The sequence below is a fragment of the Ictidomys tridecemlineatus genome, chromosome 14, assembly GCF_052094955.1.
Source record: "Ictidomys tridecemlineatus isolate mIctTri1 chromosome 14, mIctTri1.hap1, whole genome shotgun sequence".
Taxonomy (NCBI): Eukaryota; Metazoa; Chordata; class Mammalia; order Rodentia; family Sciuridae; genus Ictidomys; species Ictidomys tridecemlineatus.
The window spans coordinates 55796116-55816186 of NC_135490.1; the positions used below are offsets into that span (position 1 = coordinate 55796116).

At 37.8% G+C, this 20071-nt stretch overlaps 1 protein-coding gene across 2 annotated transcripts in view; it reads right to left on the bottom strand.

Moving 5' to 3' along the window:
- Positions 1-3469: 3469 nt before the first annotated feature.
- The window catches only part of Gsr (glutathione-disulfide reductase), a 48111-nt gene continuing 31509 nt past the window's right edge, over positions 3470-20071 (bottom strand). For both annotated transcript variants that reach the window (XM_005340374.4, XM_040269155.2), the window contains exons 7-13: positions 18393-18492; positions 17190-17276; positions 15310-15468; positions 12242-12353; positions 9315-9446; positions 8448-8581; positions 3470-4303 (exon numbers count right to left, since the gene is read on the bottom strand). In XM_005340374.4, coding sequence (XP_005340431.1) covers positions 4154-4303; positions 8448-8581; positions 9315-9446; positions 12242-12353; positions 15310-15468; positions 17190-17276; positions 18393-18492 — 874 coding nt within the window. In that variant the 3' untranslated portion in view covers positions 3470-4153. The remainder of the gene's footprint in view (positions 4304-8447; positions 8582-9314; positions 9447-12241; positions 12354-15309; positions 15469-17189; positions 17277-18392; positions 18493-20071) is intronic.

A 20071-nucleotide genomic window follows, 5' to 3' on the forward strand; every position in this document is an offset into this window, starting at 1 on the left:
GCTTATATTGTGCAGCCCAGTTAGCCCAGTTTACCTGGAGTGACCCCTGAGCCTTTTAGTCGTGAGAACAGAAACCCAGCAGTAACATACTTTGGATTCTTGCATATAAACTTGCTGCATAACATGCTAGAAATGATACTGTCACACAACATAGAAGACAGAAATGATTGACCAAAGTGGAAAATGACATTCACAAGGTGAACATGTAGCATGGACCTACCATATTGTTAGCTGCAGGGTGGGCTGAACACTCCATCCCCATCCATCTGGTTCTTTATTGCTTGTTTGCCTCAAGGCTGAACACTCAACCCCATTCAAGGCTGAACACAACTCCCACCCATCTGGTGCAACAGAAACCCACATTGGGGACCCCTATCCGGTCTGCCTCAGGGCAGAAGATGATACCCTTAGCAACTACTGTATGATCCAATCACTGTATGCCAACAAGGCAGCTTGCAGACTCAGAGACCCCATTAGATTTTAGCTATAAAAACTCTTTCTGGGGGCTGGGGATGTGGCTCAAGCGGTAGGGCACTTGCTTGGCATGTGTGCGGCCCAGGTTTGATCCTCAGCACCACATACAAAGAAAGATGTTGTGTCCGCCGAAAACAAAAATAAATAAATATTAAAAAATTCTCTCTCTCAAAAAAAAAAACAAACCAAACAAAAACTCCTTCCTTCCGGGCTCCCTCCAATCTTCCTCTTGCACTTTGTCCCCCGCCCCTTTCTCTCTCTCCCTCTGGCTTTGCTCTCTCCCTTCCTTTCTTCTCTTTCCCTGTTCTCTTTTTCTCTTCCTTCCCTGTCAGACACCGCCAAATAAAGATCTCTTGGTCGCTCCAAGTGTCCTGGTTACTTTCCTTTCACATAAGACAAGATAGTTTTGTTGTCATGGAAACATACTATAACAACAAAACCACTAGAAAAGCCACACAAAGGTGATGGTAAGCTTATAAAATCCCAGGTATGAGTGATTAAAGATGGCTGCAAATTCTTTACCTTTTCCCTTTTAGAAGTGAAGTGTAATTTACTTCCTCTCACATCTGAGCTGGCCTTAGTGATTTACTTAGCCAATTATCATGTGGCAGAAGTGACATTCTAGAAATTTTAAGGTGAGGTCATAAAGCTTGCAGCATATGCCTAGGGTTCTTAGAACATTCTCTGGCAACTCAGAGCTCTGTAGGCATTCTGGTTGCCAGTCCCAGCAGAGGCCAGGCAGAGGCCAGACTTCCCTCATCCCCACTCCCCACAAAGTTGACAGTGTAAATAACTTAAAGACTGCAGACCAGACCAGCTGAATTCTACCTGATGACCTCGGTTTACACCAACAGAAGATTATCTGGCTGAAACCTGATCTAATTTTTGACCACACAATCATGAGATTTAAGAAAGTTTGTTTTAAGCTAAGGTAGTTTGTTAAGCTTCGATACAATTCTGCCTACATTGTACTTTCTATCTACTCTTTCTCTTCTATAGTCCCCAAATTTCAATCCTAATTTAAAAAAAAAATATTTAAGTATCTTTAGTTTTAGGTGATACATTAATTTGTTTTTATGTGGTGCCAAGGATCAAACCCAGTGCCTCATGCATGCTAGGCGAGCACTCTACCACTGAGCCACCACCCCAGCCCCTCAATCCTAATCTTCTTAAAGCCTTCCTGTTTTCCCACATTAGGATACTTTTACCTAATAATGTGTAACTAGAAGAGTATTTCATTTGTTTGGAACAGTTCCAATTTGTGTTTATTTTTGATTGCTGGGGATTTAACACAGCCTCTTAGCCTATGTTCTACCACTGAGTTCTATTCCTCTAAAAAGTGTTTTTTTGTTTGTTTTTTTAATTTGTCAGTGCTAGAGATCAAACCTAGGGTATTGAATGTTAGGTTCTACCACTGGTAGTAGCTTTACCACTGATAAACCCTCAGAACCCAAAGTGTCCCATCTTGGTCAATAAACCATTTGGTCATTCTGTCCTTAATTGTCCTACTTGAAATAGTATAGAAATGTCTTCTCTCTAAACTATGTACAAGGTAATTCAAAGCAAGGATGTTTTTCTTTAAAAAATATCTGAGCACATACAATGTGCTACCCATCATGCAACATGCTGACTTGAATATCTTTATTCCCCAGTGCTTTGAGCAACAGGCTGTTAGGCCACAACACTTCAAAGTCCTGGGTGTTCTCAAGAATTTGGTAAGAATGTGGGCTGGGACTTGAGTAGTTATTTTCATGCTGTTTTACTATGGAAATAGTACACAGGCAGCACAAAGAGGATTCATATGGGATTAAGAACACATGATGTTAGGGCTGGAAGTATAACTCAGTGGTACAGTACATGCGATGCATGAGCAAAAATCTTCAGCACCAAAAAACAAAACAAATAATGCATGATATTAGAATGGATGTGACTTCTGGGAAAGTCCCTTTTCCTAGCAGAGGCACACTTCAAGTTTCGGACCTGTGCAGTGAGAAATCCAGTAGAGCCCAGAAGCTGGGCACAGCAGAGCCCAGAAGCTTGGCCCCCTATCTTAGGCTGGTGGGAAAAGGAAGGGACCCAATCAATGTCCAGGGCTTGGGATCCTATTTTCTTGCTATACCACAAACACATAACTTAGTTACTAATGCAATACTTTTCTTTCATTGGTATTGGGTCTAACTAAGAAATGAGTGTAGCAACTGAACATGACCATTCAGAAAGACATTTAGGAAAAGCTTAATGAAAAAAATCCAGTAGCACTTTATCATTAATGAAAACGACAGAAAAGTATAACCAGCTTATCTGGCTGATAAAACAATGGAAATAAAGTGCTAAAAACCTAATTGCTTGGGTTTTATTTCTAAATCAATCATCAATCTGCTTAAGATTTCTTTTATACATCTGGTATTTATTTATCTATTTGTACCAAGAACTAAATCCAGTAGTGCTATACCACTGAGCCACATCCCCAGTCCTTTTAATTTTTTCAGACAAGGTCTTTGTTAGGTTCTACCACTAGGTAGTAGCTTTACCACCGATAAACCCTCAGAACCAAAAGTTGCCCAAGCTGGCCTTGAGCTTGTCATCCTCCTGCTTTAATCTCTCAAGTAACTGGAATTATAGGTGTACGCCACTATACCCAACTTCTCTGGTCTTTACTTTTAGGAGACACCTCTTCTCTTCCCCACACTTTTTGACATTTGATCTTTCAATCTAAATATTTTTTTATTAAAAAAAATTTGTAGTTGTAGATGAACAGCATTTTCTTTATTATCATCTTTTTTAATTTTTGTGTGGTGCTAAGGATTGAACCCAGTGCCTCATACGTGCTAGGCAAGCACTCTGCCACTGAGCCCCAATCCCAGCCCTCAATGTAAAATATTCTTAGAAAATAAACCAGTATTGATTAAGTTCATAATAAATTTTATAAGAAGAAAATGCTGTTATTTTCTAATGTTTGGAACAGTAGTCAGAAAATAATAAAATGACAGGAACATTTACAAATGTTGAAATTATTTACTGAGCTATGAATTCTTGGCAGAGGAAAGGATGTTTGAAGTATCCGAATCCACCTATTACAGAAAACAAGAATGAATTCTAGAATGCCTCTCACAGATTTAACCAGTCTCTTCAAATCCTTCCCAAATTTGATGCACTTCATCTCAAAAAGAGAACAAAACCCATTTTTAAATCACTTAAAAGAATAAAAAAATAGGATTAGAGAACAGTCACATCCTTGAAGCAGCTTTGCAATATGCAGAACACAGTACTGGCTTCAAAAAAATATAGATTCTGTGCACTTGCATTACTTAAATGTGAAGAGCTGCCATCCTCTTCCTTTATAAAATTAGGAAGCTATATTCATTCAAGCACATTAACTTCATTGTACTTCATATAGTTTATACTTGGAATGAGGCTGGAAAAAAACAATAGCACAGAGCTGTTAAAACAACTTTAAAACATTAATTATTGTGAAATAGGATCAAATGAAAATCAACCTTGGATTAACACATTTCTGATTACATAAATAAGTTACTTTCTTTACTAAAAATTTCCGCTATCAGAAGATCCTGATTAAAATAAAGAAATATATAAAACTGGAACAGGAAGTAAAAGTGATTGATTGGTTCATCTCAAAAGTCCACTGGCCCAACTGCCAGCCACAGAAGTCTCTAAGTTCTCAACGGAGTGTGACCAGTTCTTCTGAAGAGGTAGGATGAATGGCAACCGTGTTGTCAAAGTCAGCCTTAGTTGCTCCCATTTTCACTGCAACAGCAAAACCCTGCAGCATTTCATCACAACCAATTCCCTGCATATGGATCCCAACCACCTAAGGAAAAAAGAAATTATGAAAGAGAAATTATTTATTTGGTGTACAGTCATGAGAGGAAATATGACATTAAAAAATCCTATAGGCTGGGTGTGCAGTGCAGTGTGCTTGCTTAGCATGCATGAGACCCTGATTCTATCCCCAGCATGGCAAAAACTAAAATGAAACAAAAAACCTAAACTTAGATTTTTAATCTTTTTTTTTTTTTTTTTTTTTTTTTTTTGTGGTGCTAGGGATTGAACCCAGGGCCTTGTGCATGTGAGGCAAGCACTTTACCAACTGAGCTATATCCCCAATCCCTCAGAATATTTTTAATCCTAATTTGGCATAGCACTGTGACCCTGGACAGGCCTGCTTCAATGTCCTCCTCGAGCCCATATCAAACAGCTATTCCTCAGGTTCTCATCACTCTCTCCCATGTACCAACCATGTTCTCTTTTGCACAATGTGTCCCTCTGTTTGTTCTCCCTCTCTTAAGAGCTAATGATTAAAATAGCCATAGAGTAGTGTCTTTCAGACTAAATTATATTCCATCACATGAACTCTCAGTGCCAATAGTTCTCTGTCATGGTCCTATCATAGTCAGAATTTAACCACTACTTGAAGGGGATCCCTTCTGCTTCTGCTCCCCACTCTATCCCCATGGCTCAACATAATGATGGCACTTGGGAAGTACTCAATCCAAATATGCTGTTTGGCTATGTGAAGGATATGTGAGCATTTGTTTCTAATCAAATTTCACCATGAAGTTTCTCAATATGTTGTCTATCTTCAGCAAACAGTTCTATAATATATTTATCATTCCATTAAAAAGCAAAAATTAGCTGGGTGTGTGTGGTGCTGCACACCTGTAATCAACAACTCAGGAGGCTGAGGCAGGAGGGTCATAAGTTTGAGGACAGTCTCAGCAACTTAGCAAGACTCTGTCTCAAAAAAAAAAAAAAAAAAAAAAAAGGCTGGAAATGTGGCTCAGTGATAAAGCATCCCTGAGTTAACTCCCCAGTACCAATTTGGCGGGGTGTGGGAGAGAATACACTTAACACTACTGAACTGTACACTTAAAAATGGTTGAGATAGGGGCTGTGGCTGTGGCTTAGCGGTAGCACACTCGCTATGTGTGAGGCACTGGGTTCAATTCTCAGCACTGCGTATAAATAAATAAAGTTCTATAAACAACTAAATGGTTAAGATGTAGACCAGCTCCACTGGCAAAAAATAAGTTGCCTACTTTAATCCTTATACAAGGGTAACTGAAATAACCTAATGTTAACTAGTTATTTTCCTATTATCTGTCTCCCCATCTCTGTTTCACAAGAAAAGTAATTTTGAAATGAACAATATGGTTTTTGTTCTTTGTTTCTATTTTCTTTAGCCTTTGTCTACAAAAGTCCAACTTATAGGAACTCTCATTCTATTTTATGGAACGAGGTATTACCTGATTCTTGATTAAAATATAAAGCCAATTAAGTTAGTTTTTTTTTAAATGTATTTCTAATTATAGATGAACACACTACCTTTATTTATTTATTTTTATGTGGTGATGAAGATCTACCCCAGTGCTTCACATGTGCTAGGCAGGTACTCTACCATAGAGCTACAACCTCAGCCCCAAATAAGTTTTTTTTAAAAAAAATTATTAAGATGGTTTGTGTATAAATTTAAAACAAAACAAAACAAAATCCCAAATCAAATATCATGTGTGCATTAAACAGCAAGGTCTGCTAAGATCCAACTGATCTTACAAAGAGTCTCTGGTAATGGCAGGAACCTCATATATTCTGCCTCTCCATATTGCAGGTCTTACTTAGTCTTTAGAAGACTGCCAAGTAATACTCATCAAATGAATGAATGAATGATGGCTGACATGAGGAAATAACTTATATAACAAGATAAACAGGGATCCTGCTGACCAATATCAAGAAATCTTAGGCTATGAATGAGCCATCAGGACTGAGATAACAAGCTCTGTTTGCTGCCACCCTCCTCCTCTGCTCTGGTTCTCAGCTTCTGTCAGTCCTTGGGGGTGCTGAATTCTGTAAATTAGGGACTATATCTGGGTTTTGGCTCACACTAAATTAGACACACTATACTCTTTTTTGATAACAGAAGTTGGAAACAATATCCAAATCTTCATTTAAACCACTGTCCCAAGCAATACTGATTAAGCCCCCCCAAAAAACCACCCAAACAAACAAAAGTACATTCTCATTCCTAACAGTTGGGTGGGGATACAGGTTACCAGTAGAGTGCTTATCTGGCATGCCTGAGGCCTTGGGTTCAATCCCCAGCACAGGGGGTGGGGAAGATCCTCATTCTAAGCAATATTGCTAAGTTCCATTTTACTATTTAACTAGAAACAGCCTAATAGTCTGGCTTAGGACCAAAATTAAAACTGCTATTATTTTTTAAAATATTTTTTAGTTGTTGATGTACCTTTATTTTTTATTCATTTATGTGTGGTGCTGAGGATCAAACCCAGTGCCTCACACATGCTAGGCAAGTGCTCTGTTACTGAGCCACAACCTAGCCCCCCTATTATTATTATTTTTTTTAGTTATTGATGGACCTTTATTTTATTTATTCATATGTGGTGCTGAGAATTGAACCCAGTGCCTCACACATGCTAGGCAAGTGCTCTGTTACTGAGCCACAACCCAGCCCTATTATTATTATTATTATTTAGTTACTGATGGACCTTTATTTTATTTATTCATAAGCAGTGCTGAGAAATGAACCCAGGGCTTCACACATGCTAGGCAAGTGCTCACCACTGAGCTATATTCCCAGCCCTAAACCTTTTTTTTTTTTTTTTTGGTGCTAGGGATTGAACCCATGGCCCTATGCTTGTGAGACAAGCATTCTACCAACTGAGCTATACTCCCAGCCCCAACCTATTTTTTTAATGTCAAAATAAAACTGATTCAAATGCAAATCAAAACTATAATGAGATATTAATTCACACCCACCTGGAATGGCTATTAATGAAAAAGATAAGACAACAGCAATTGTTGGCAAAGGAGTGAACAAAATAAAAACCGTATACATTACAGGGGTGCAGGGGATATAAAATGGTGCATACACCAAGAATAATTTAACAGGCTCTCAAAAGGCATAAATTAGAAAAAATGGCTGAATAAACTACTTCACCATTTTATGTTAAACTCAAAATTATATTATATTCTAACCTTTACCAGTATATTGTTTCCTATCTATTCTTCTAATTTTGTTTACTATCTATTCTGGTCTACTGGTCAATGTTGACCAGCTCTTGGTGTTTTTTTTTTAATAGCTGTTTTTGTTTTTTAATTGTAGTTGAACACATACCTTTATTTATTTATTTCATGTGGTGCTGAGGATCAAACTCAGTGCCTTATGCATGCAAGGTAAGAGCTCTAACTGAGCCACAACCCCAGTCCAGTTTTTTTTTTAAATAATTTTTTTTGTAGTTGTAAATGAACAGAATGACTTTATTTTATTTGTTTACTTTTATGTAGTGCTGAGGATCGAACCCAGTGCCTCATCCATGCTAGGCAAGTACTCTGCTGCTGAGCTACAGCCCAGCTCATCTTGATGTTTTGTTTTTTTTTTAATAAGGATTTTTTTTTTTAAAGATGGATATTTTTAATTATTTTATTTATTTATTTTTTATGTGGTGCTGAGGATAGAACCCAGTACCTCACAAGTGCAAGGCAAGTGCTCCACCGATGAGCTATAATCCTAGCCCCCATCTTGGTGGGTTTTGATCCTCATTTTTTTTTTTTTTTTTTGTGTGTGTGTGCTGGGGATTGAACCTAGGGCCTTGCAAATGCGAGGCAACTGCTCACTTGCCTAATATGTGACATCCTCAGCCCTTATCCTCATTTTTCAAGAGAAATGCAAAGTTCTTTCTAAATAAAACACTATGAAGGACAAATGATATATACACATAATATATAATATATGACATATATATTATGTATATATGTGTGTGCATATTATATATATATATATAATATGTATATATAGTTGATAAAGTGGAACTGCCTAGTTGAACCCGTAAGCTTACCTACTTGGTCTCCCCCATCCCCTGTCCCAGACAACAAAACTACCAGCATCCCTGTCAACTTAACAAAGCATTGTTTAGCTTACTGAATTCTTTTCATACCTTTTCCTCTTTGTTGGCACAAACCATTTTCATCACACATTTAGTTTTCCTTGTAGTCACTGCGTGATACATTGGGGTAAACGTGGTTGAATAGATCTTCACATTATCTTTTCCATATTTATTAACAGCCTCATCTATAATGCACATTAAAAAAAGCATTTATCAAAAAAGAAAAAAACCTAAATAATTACACTGAGCTATCAAAAAGAAAGTTGGGCAGAAATACTTAGCCTTAGTTAAATCACAAGATGTATCAAACAATACCAAAATAAAGGACATTCTACAAAATAAATGTTGATGGCACTAAAAAAAAAAAAAAGACAGGCTCAAGAATTTTATCATTGATTAAAGGATACTTTAGAGGTATAAAAGCTACTGGTAATACATCATCTGGACTAAATTCTGGACTTGAGGGGAAAAATGTAGAAAATGACATTAGATAATTGGCAAAATTTGAATAAGATTTAAAGTTTAGGTAATACTGTATCAATTGAAGTTTTCTCATTTTGAAAACTGTATTGTGTTTATATAAGAGAACAACCTTGTTTTTAACAAATAGATACTTAAATGTGTATGTATATAGCATGAAAAAAATGATAAAGCAAAATTATTAAAGATATATAGGAATCCTTTATACTCTTTTTGCAATTTTTGTTTAAATTTAAAATTAGTTCAAATAAGTAAGCTAAGAACCATCAGAAAGACAAACAGGGTAGTGTGGAGAAAAGAAACTATACTTTCAAAATATTAGTAGCTGAGGAATAAATTGGAGCTGTACCTACAGACTAACCAAAACAGGAGTGTAATTTGGGGGCTGAGAAAGATTTAGTGGGCCAACAAGAGAACAGAAGGAATAGAATGACCTACCTTCTGTGAGTCCAACCGTCCCAATAGGGGGATGACTGAAGACCACAGTGGGGATGTTGTCATAGTCTAATTTGGAATCTTCTTTGCATTCAAAAAGTCTATGGGCAAGTTTCCGGCCAGCAGCTATTGCAACTACAAAGACATTTTAAAATCAGTGTTTATCTTACTGTTCATTTTTTAAAAAACATTTATTTTTTAGTTGTGAGTAGACATAATACCTTTGTTTTGTTTTATTTTATTTTACATGGGATCGAACCCAATGCCTCACATATGCTAGGCAAGCGCTCTTCCTCTGAGCCCCAGCCCCAGCCCCTTACTGTTCATTTTAACAGCAGAATTGTTCTACTAACTATCTATCTGGCATGATATAAAAAAGTTTTCTCGTTTTGAAAACTGTATTGTGTTTACATAAGGGAACAACCTTGTTTTTAACAAATAGATACTTAAATGTGTATGTATATAGATTGAAAAAATGATAAAGCAAAGAAAACGTATCAAGCTTTAGTTAACAATTCAAAACACTGTCATATAAGAATTCTTTACCATTTACTATCAAAACAAAAACAGAAAAACAAGCTACATGGGTAAGTTTCCAAACATCTGGCAGTAAATCTACTTAGTGATGATATTAGCTTTCTGATACAATATTTTTTAAAGTATCTATTTTATTATTTTTAAATACCTTTATTTATTTATTTTTATGTGGTGCTGAGGATCAAACCCAGAACCTTGCAATTCCTAGGCGAGCACTCTACCAATGAGCCACAATCCCAGCCCCCTGATACATATTAATTAGTTTTGCACATCTCTGATTCTATTCATAATCATATTCATTTCACAGTAAGATATTTTAACATAAGAGGTTACTCTTGCCAGGTGAGTAAGCCCAGCTACTCAGGAGGTTGAGGTAAGGAGGATCACAAATTTGAGGCCAGCCTAAGTAACTTAGCAAGACCCTGCCTCAAAATAAAATTTTAAAAAGGGCTGGGGAGGGTAACTCAGTGATTGAGTGCTTGCCTAGTACGCCCAACACCCTGGGTTTAATCCCTAGCACTGAAAAAAACAAAACAAAAACCCAGAAGTTTATTCTCCTTAGCTCTTTTTTTTCCTAACAGTCTTACATTTGGGGGTTTGGCGGGTATAACAGTATCACAGAGCTTGCCTAAAATGTGCAAGGACCTAAATTTGATCCCTAACACTAGAAACTATTTTTTTTTTTTTTAGTCAGCACAACTAAGTCTTTTTTTTTTAAAGAGAGAGAGAATTTTTTTAATATTTATTTTTTAGTTTTTGGTGGATATAACATTTATATTTTATTTTTTATGTAGTGCTAAGGATCAAACCCAGCGCCCCACACATGCCAGGCGAGCACTTGAGCCACATCCCCAGCCCACAACTAAGTCTTAAGAGATCTATTGTAAAATGTTGACTATTGTTAATAACAATATATTATATACTTGAAAATTGCTAATGGAGTAGATTAAAGTGTTCTCACCAAAACAAAACAGAAAGATACATGTGAGGTAATACATACCTTACCTAGCTTGTCTTAGACATCCACAATGTATAAATACTTCAAATCATGTTATATATACACTCTCTCTTTTTAAATTTAATTTAAAAATAAATTAGAGCCAGGCATGGTGACACTTGCTTATAATCCTAGGAATTTGGGAGGCTGAGGCAGGAGGATTGCAAATTCGAGGCCAGGCTTAGCAATTTAGCCATGCCCTAAGCACACTAGCAAGGCTCAAAATAAAAAGGGCTGGGGATGTGGCTCAGTATTTAAGCACCCCTGGGTTCAATCTCTATTACCAAAAATAAAGTTATAAATAAATAATAAATTAGGAGCCAGGCACTGTGACATATGCCTATAATCCCAGCAATGCCAGCTACTTGGGAGGCTTAACTTAGGAGGATCACATATACTTGGGCAACTTAGTGAGACCCTGCCTTAAAAAAAAGCTGGGTGCAGTGACACACGCCTGTAATCCCAGTGGCTTGGAAGGCTAAGACAGGAGGATGGTGAATTCAAAGCCAGCCTCAGCAATGGCAGGGAGCTAAGCAATTCAGTGAGACCCTGTCTCTAAATAAAATACAAAATAGGGCTGGGGATGTGGCTCAGTAGTTGAGTGCCCCTGTGTTCAATCCCTAGTACCAAAAGACAAACAAACAAAAAATAAAGAAATTACCACCAACAATACAAAACAAAATAAAAAAGAAATACAGGTGGTGGTGGGGGAAGAGAGCTTCTAAAGCAAATAACAGGATTGGGGTGTGGAACAGGATAGGTTTCCATCCTGAAGCAACATCCCCAGGGCACTTTAGAAAATCTGATGAAGTCCTTCAGAAAGATGGATCAAAAGCTGAAGGAATGACATCATTAACTAGATAAAGGTAAGACAAAGAACTTGGAATGTGATCCTTAACTCAGGACATTGGTTGAGGTCCTGGATGGGGGAATGAAGGAGAATCAGTTACAAGGCTAATCTAAATGACTTCTTCTAAAAGCCATTTCCACTGTCACAACACAAAACTGTGACTCAAAGACTTCAGAGGGTGACCATATCATTTACACAAAACCTTTGGTCACTGCTAAGCATTTTCTTTTTAATATATATATTTTTTAGTTGTTGATAGATCTTTATTTTATTTATTTATATGTGGTGCTGAGAATCAAACCCAGTGCCTCACACTTGCCAGGCAAGTGTGCTACCACTGAGCCACAGCCCCAGTCCCTACTGCTAAGCATTTTCTTAAGTCTTTTAAGGAAAATTGAGTATGGTTCAGAAAATGTCAGGCCTCCAAATCAACATCCATGTCAATACATTTTTACCATTTTGATGATATGAAGATACTTTGCTGAAGTGGATTTGACTGTGAAAAGCTTAACAGTTTTATGTAGCACACAGGGGAAGCAACATTACCTGGAGTAAGAAGAGCTTTCCCACACACGTCCCCAACAGCGTAGACACCTTTGACATTGGTATTCTGGAATTCGTCTACTATAATATGACCTTTCTCATCAGTTTGAATTCCCTAAAATTATGAAGGGATATCACATGAATACTAATTTATCTACTAAAAATCAAAGAGCCAAGCTCTACATCTGCCTCAATATGCATGACACCCCTTTACCTGAGCATCCAGGAACCAACCACAAGACTTAACACAACTTGAAAGTGTGTGAAGTTGGCAAGTTTGTATCTTTGTTTAATGTAACAGGTGAAATATTTTATCCAATTTTAAGATGTTTGACACAGCAATGTGCAATTCAACTGGTACGGGAAACAAAGAAAGGAATCACTCAGCTACCTGCTAAACCTGAGTGCTTTTCAACTTTGTTCACCAACGGGCTCCTCCTAAGGCAGGCTAACACATCCCATACAGGGACACAACCTGAAGCAGTCACCAAAAGCATTTGCAGTTTACTATTTTTTATTTTTAAAAATTTAAGCAAACTTCACATTTTACTCTAAAATATACTGATATTTCCCATAACCAATTTTCCTTCTCTGCTGAGACATATATTTGCTTATCTTATGGCTCTGCAGATAAGATACACTCCAGTGTGAGTAATAAACGTACAGCAAAAGAAGAAGCATAATGGATATACAGGGCAGCATGATGGTTAAGAGTAGACTCTTCAGAGCCAGGTGTGGTGGCACATGCTTAAGATCCCAGAGATTGGGAGACTGAGGCAGGAAGATCACAAGCTCAAGACCAGTTTAGGAAACTTGTGAGATCCTGTCTCAAAAAATAAGAAGGGTGAGGTATAGCTTAGGGGCAAAGCATTTGCTTAGCATGCACAAAGCCCTGAATTAATCACCAGCGCCACCAAAGAGAAAAAAAAGAAGGGTAAAACCTTTGGACTTTGTGGGGTTTATGAGTCTACCTGGAGTTCAAACCCCATAATTAAGATGCAAGATACATTATACAGCTATATCTTAACATTGCAATAAAACTGAACATTTCTCTTGCCTCATTCTTAAAAAATTCAGCAAACAGAATTTAATACTGGACCCACCAACGCCCACACTGTACAAAGGCAAAGTTGCTCTTGAAGGGTGAAAGAGCTGGATGATTAGTTTCATTAATATAAAAACAGACAACTACTTTGACTAAATTTCATAGAACAATAAGATTAAAAACAAGCCAAGGGGCTGGGTTTATGGCTCAGTGATAGAGCACTTCCTGAGCATGTGTGAGGTACTGGGTTCAAATCTCAGCACCACATAAAAATGAATAAATAAAATTATGATATTGTGTCCATCAACAACTAAAAGAAAAAAACAAAACAAAACAAATATCTCCCTGGGTAATTTATTCTTTGTAAACAGGTAGCTGGGCACGGTGGCACACACCTGTAATCCCAGTAATTTGGGAGGCTGAAGCAGGAGGATTATGAGTTCAAAGTCAGCCTCAGCAATTTAGTGAGACCCTAAGCAACGCAGTGAGACCCTATCTCTAATAAAATATTAAAAAAAAAAGGGGGGGCTGGGATTGTGGCTCAGAGGTAGAGCGCTCACCTAGCACGGGTGGGACCTGGGTTAGATCCTTAGCACCAAATAAAAATAAAGGTATTGTGTTGTGTCTATCTATACCTAAAAAAAAAATATATATATATAAAAGACTGGGGATGTGGCTCAGTGGTTAAGGACCCCTGGGTTCAATCCCTGGTACAAAAAAAAAAAAAAAAAGAAAAAAGAAAATAAACCTGGCTTGGTAGTGCATGCCTATAATCCCAGCAGCTCAGAAGGCTGAGGCAGGAGGGTCAGAAGTTCAAATCCAGTCTCAGTGATTTATCGAGGCCCTAAGAAACTCAGCAAGACTCTATCTCTAAATACAATATTTAAAAAGGGCTGGGGCTGGTAATCCCAGTGGCTCGGGAGACTGAGACAAAGGATTACAAGTTCAAAGCCAGCCTCAGCAAAAGTGAGGTGCTAAGCAACTCAATGAGACCCTGGCTCTAAATAAAGTTTAAAAAAAAAACTGAAAAATAAGATTGGGGGTGTAGTTCTGTGGTAGAGTATGTGCTGAGCATAGACAAACCCCTGGGTTCAATCCCTAGCATCAAAAAAATGAAGATGATGATGATGATGAAGAAATAACCTTTTATAGAGATGAAAAAGAAATCCACATTATAACAGAATTTAATATTAGCACATTAATGAAAATGTTACATACTGCTCCAGAGACTCTATCAACACTATAATCCTCCAACATAAAATATTCTATTATTGCAATTGAATAAGATAGCCCGTTACAAAAAACATCGTAAGTATCAGAAACAACAGGTTAACATATACTGCATTGGTAACTATAAGTCAGGGGCTAATATAAGTCAGGAGCTAAGCTAATTATTTTGCAGGTACTTTCTCATTTACTGTTCTCTATAACACAATGAGAAAAAAGAAATATTTTTATTTCCATCCTTTATGTGAAACAATTGAAACAGAAAACTTAAGTTGCTTGTTCAGGGCCATGCAACTGGTAAATGATAGAAGTGAGGTTCCAATTTGGTTTGAACTCTGGGAACTATACCCCAAATCACTGTTAGACTTTACTTCAAAATTTAAGAGAAGAATATTTTCTCTGTGTGAAGTACTGGCAGATCCCAGAGAGAGATAGCTTCACATCTGTTTCCTCTGCTGAATAACACAATGTTCAGGATGAGGTATACACTCAGCTATCTAAATTAGATGCTGGGGACAATCTGGGATCAGTATAGGACTTTCAATATTCACATAACAAAAAGGAAGTCTGCAAGAAGGAAGCCAGCAGGAAACCACTGGACCATCTAGATATAATATAATTAGGGCCTGATCCAAAGTGATGGCACTAGAAAGGGAAAATATTTCAAAGGAAAAGTGATTGGATTTGATGACAAACTGAATATATGAAATAAAAAGAATTCAATGAATCCCACTCAAGTTTTGGATGGGTGAGATAGGGACAGATTCAAGATTGCTCAGGACAGACTAAATCAGCTTACCAGATTGTTTAAATTCAAGCCCCTGGAATTTGGGTCCCGCCCAATGGCCCAGAGCAGGCAGTCAACATCTGGAATAGTGGTCAAGGTCGGCTTGCTTCCAGGAACTTCAGTAATCACGGAAACTTCCAGGCCTGATGAAGTCCTTTTAACTTCCTTGACCTATTGGCAAATAAAATGTTAAATGTGAGTGGCAAGGCAAGGGGAGAAGTTGGAAGGAAAGCAAATGAAGATGAAACTTAAATCCCACCTGAAACCTATAGTTGACAAAGACAATTTACTTTCAGCCACAGGCCATCAGCATCAGAAGTCCCTGGAGCCAGGCTTGTTTCCTGTGTTGCCCTAAAGCTCCCAGTCAATGACTGGAAATATCAACTAATGTTATCATTGTAATGCTTTGGCTTAAAAACAAATTATTAAATGCACTTCTTCAAATCTGTGATAATATTTTAAGTCATAAATCTAAGCACAGCGGCTTGAAAGAAAGGACGTGGCAGCATCACCAAGAAACTTTTCTAAAGCATGGTCAATGCTTCCTCCTGGACATTCGGAATCAGAATGGGGGAATAACCTACTCAGGACAGCTGAGTTTATACACAGCTACTCCTCCATTCCTGCAGGGAACTGGTTCCAGGAACCTCTACAGACATAAAACCTGTGAATGTTCGTCTTTTATAGAAAATGGCATAGTATTTGTATATAACCTAGATACCTCCTCCTGTGTACTTTAAATCAACTTTGTTTTACTTAAAATTCAAAACACAAGGTAAACAGGTGTTAGATTGTATTATTTAGAGAAAAAGTTTGTACGTGTTCAGTATACATGCCACTGTTTTCCCCAAAATATTTTTGATCCACAAGTAGTTGACTCTGCAGATGCAGAACCCATTGATAAAAGAGGGCTGACTATGCAGCTTAGTGAAGGTCCTAAGGTGATTTGGATGGTAAGCCTTTCTACTAGTTCAGCATATTTATACTTACAAAGCATGTTCTCATCTATTATTAACTTAATAGAGTTGATGTTAAAAGGATGAAGTTGTGGGGATGGAAAAAACATTTTTACAAGATTATTCTCCAAGAAAATTGGCTGAAATTCAAGAATTCCCCAAGGAGTTAGGCCTTAAAAATAGGTTCCACACTATCCTGTCACAGTTATCTTAAAAAGAAAAAAAGAGAGAAAGAAAAAGACTTCAAGCAGCAATTAAAAATCAAAAAATTATAAAAGTTGATCAAAATAAACCATAAAGTACTTGTATTAAAAATATGTTCCATTTTAGTTTGCACTACGATGCAAAAGAAAACAATTTCGGTGCTTTCTCTCTTTGTAGTGCACCAAACTGAATGGGGAATATACTTGTAGGATGAAGAAGACAAAAAAAAAAAAAAGATTCCAGGCTGGGAATGGGGCTTAGTGGTACTTGCCTGGCATGTGAAAGGCCCTGGTTTTGACTCTAAGCACTGAAAAAAAATCCCATACTATTTTCTGGAAAACAAATGTAAATATAAAAAGTAAGGATATGCAAAAAGGTATATGGGCACAAACATCAAAGCTTCTGTCAGGTTTCTAATCTTTTACATATTTGGCTTTGTTAACACCTTCATGTGAAAAGTAGCTTTCTTTAAAAAAGGAAAGAAAAGAAATAATTGGCAGTACTCTAGGAGTAGAATAAATTTTGACTGAGGAGTTTGTGTTTATAAAATTGAGGGCTGGGGTGTAGCTCAGTGGTAGAGTACTTGACTTGTGTAAGGCCCTGGGTTTGATGCAAACAAAGCATGACAACCAGGAACAAAATTCAAAACCTAAATGGGTGAGGTCAAATGCAAAAAGTGTTATTCCCCAGAGACAGATGACAAGAGGCTATGAGCGGGCCTTGAGGACACACCTGTGAGTATTTCAAGACCTCCACGCCAGAGTTCTCCAGCTCTTCAGTGCAGTTGGAACTGATGAGTGAATCAAAATTCCTAAGTACCTGTGTACAGATATAGGCAACAGAGGGATGGGGGTTGTGGGGGGAAAAAAAAAAACGTGATTAAAGACATGCTACAAACTTGGGAAGGAAATTTCAGTGCTATATTATCCTTTTCCCTATCTCCTTCATTCATGGTCATATTGAGAGTAGGGTTTTTTTGGTTTTTGTTTTGGTACTGGTGACCGAACCAAGGGGCACTTTAGCACCAGGCTACATCCTCAATCCCTTTTATTTTTTGAGACAAGGTCTCACACTAAGTTGCGCTAGCTAGCTTCAAATTTGAAAACCTCCTGTCTCAGACTCCCAGGTCACTGGGGTCACAGGTACAAGCCATCCTGGGAGACGGAAGTGAAGTTTTAATAAATCCTCTCTTCTCCTACCAGTGTCTATATTATATTTGACTTAATTCCTGTTTTAAAGTAAAAATAAAATGGATAGTCAGCTGGGCACAATAATATATGCTTATAATCCCAATTACTAAGGAGGCTGATGTCAAAGGACCATAAGTTCTAGGCCAGGCTCTACAACTTAGCAAGCCCGTGTTTGAAAAAAAAATAAAAAGGGCTGGAGATATCATCAGTGCTTACCAACTTTCCAAATGGACCCATGTACTGATAAGACTATAAAAATTTACTTATTTATTAAATACTCTGCCTTTCCTCTTCCTTCCAATTTACTGGATATTCCAATCATGCAAAATCATGTTTATGAAAAGTACTTTTCAGGACATAAATCTCCTTGGGGTTGAATTACATGACATATTTCAAAGCCAAAGAGAAAGTTTTAGGAGTATGCACTGTCCAGGATTGTAAGCAAACCTCTGGTCCCTCCATTTGTTCAAGTTAAGAAGTATAACCAGCCTGGTACAGTGGCGCATGCCTGGAATCCTAGCAGCTCAGAGGCTGAGACAGGAGGATTGTGAGTTCAAAGTTAGCATTAGCAAAGGTGAGGGGCTAAGCAACTCAGTGAGACCCTGTCTCTAAATAAAATACAAAATAGGGCTGGGATATGGCTCAGTGATTTAGTGTCCCCCTGAGTTCAATCCCCGGTACCTTCCCTCCACCCAAAAAAGAAAAGGAAAACACAGGGAATGGGAAGGAAAAGGCTAAGATTTACCTTATCATGCCGTATCATTAATGATGTCTTAGAGCCCAGGGCTGAGAGGATCCCAGCTATTTCCACAGCAATATAACCTGCGCCCACAATGACACTGCGGCTTAAATGAGAGCAGAATGTTAATGTTTTATAATTTTAGATTTATAGACAAGTTATACAGATACTATGACATTTCTTTAATGACACAAAAACCTTCCAAACTAGAGATGGTTTCTTTCTTTCTTTCTTTCTTTTTAAGAAAAAGGAAAAAGAAGTTTTACTGCTTTGCAAGCAAAGGAGAAACATCGGATACTTCTGTCCCAGAGGCTGTGGTTCTGCCCATCAGCAGGAACAGGGGGCTTTTCAAGAGGTTATTCAAAGGCTACATTCCACATGTTCTGTGTTGGAGTTGTACTTCACTTGTTAATTTGGACCATTTCTGAGATCTTCTGCTTCCATCCCCAAAGTCTGGTTTACTTCATTTTTATAGTGGGTGTACACTCTAGAGATGGCCTCTTCCATGTCTAAAACTAACAGCAGGGCCACAATTCTTAGTACCATTACTCTTCTGTGTTGGGTGTTTCTCCTTGATCATGACTCAGTTCTATCAATTCTTGCAATATGGTCAAGGGCCAATTTAAGCAAGCTACTTTAACTTCTAGGATAATTCTGCAAACTAAACTTCCTGAATATCATTTTGGTTTAAAAAGAATCTTCAGTCCTGGTTAAAAGTTTGAATGAAGGTCTAAACCAATAGTGAAGAAGCTCTGATCCTAGACCCAACTCCAGGTTTACTTTCATGCTGCAGTCTGCAGAATAAGACCTCTTTTTTGGTTATCCCCTTTGGGGCTGGTGCCCTCTAAAGCTTCATACAACCTCTCCCAAGGTTGCAATGCATCATGGGTAATAAGCACTCAAGGGGAGAACAAAGGAAAACTTGCTCCAATATCTCCCTTAGGCAAAGTACCTACACTGTAAGTCCCAGACTTCACAGGGCTTACAATCTGGATGGAAAAAAGTAAAAACCCAAATGGTTCACCACTGCACAGAGCAGGAGGAGGAGGAGGAGGAGCAGGAGGAGATGATTATACCTGCTCAGGGAGGAGAGCCACACCACTGTGGCCCCCAATTACCAACATGTGGCTCTCCTGGCCTGCTTTCAACTAGAGACAATAGCCAGGACCTGGAAGATCATCACCAAAGTCCCTGTGGGTCTGATTACACCAGAGGTATCCCTGCTAGTCTACTTTTCTTGATTCCTTTTTCACTCTTCCTATGATCTAATATCTCTATATTCTCTCCTCCTACCTCATAAACCTCACATCCCACACCTCCCCCACTCTCTTTGTTCACCATTAGAAACCACAGACACTTATGCAAACCTACTATTTATATTGTAGATATTAACCTCACACATCATTTCTCATTATTGTGACAAAACTGTAATTATCTAAATAGGAGCTATTTGGTTTCCGGTTGCATATTGTTTGCACTGGGCACTGTAAATATAAATAAAAATAAATATAAATACCCTTTAAAGGTGAGGTATTAGTAACCTCCAGGAACACTACAAGAAAGAAAAACAAATGGCTATAAGAGGTAATGACCCTCTTATCCTATAATCCAGAGTATGAAAAGAAAAATCTCTGTATGGTTCAAACCTATGAAATAGCTCTTCTTCCATCTCCACCATTGTTTCT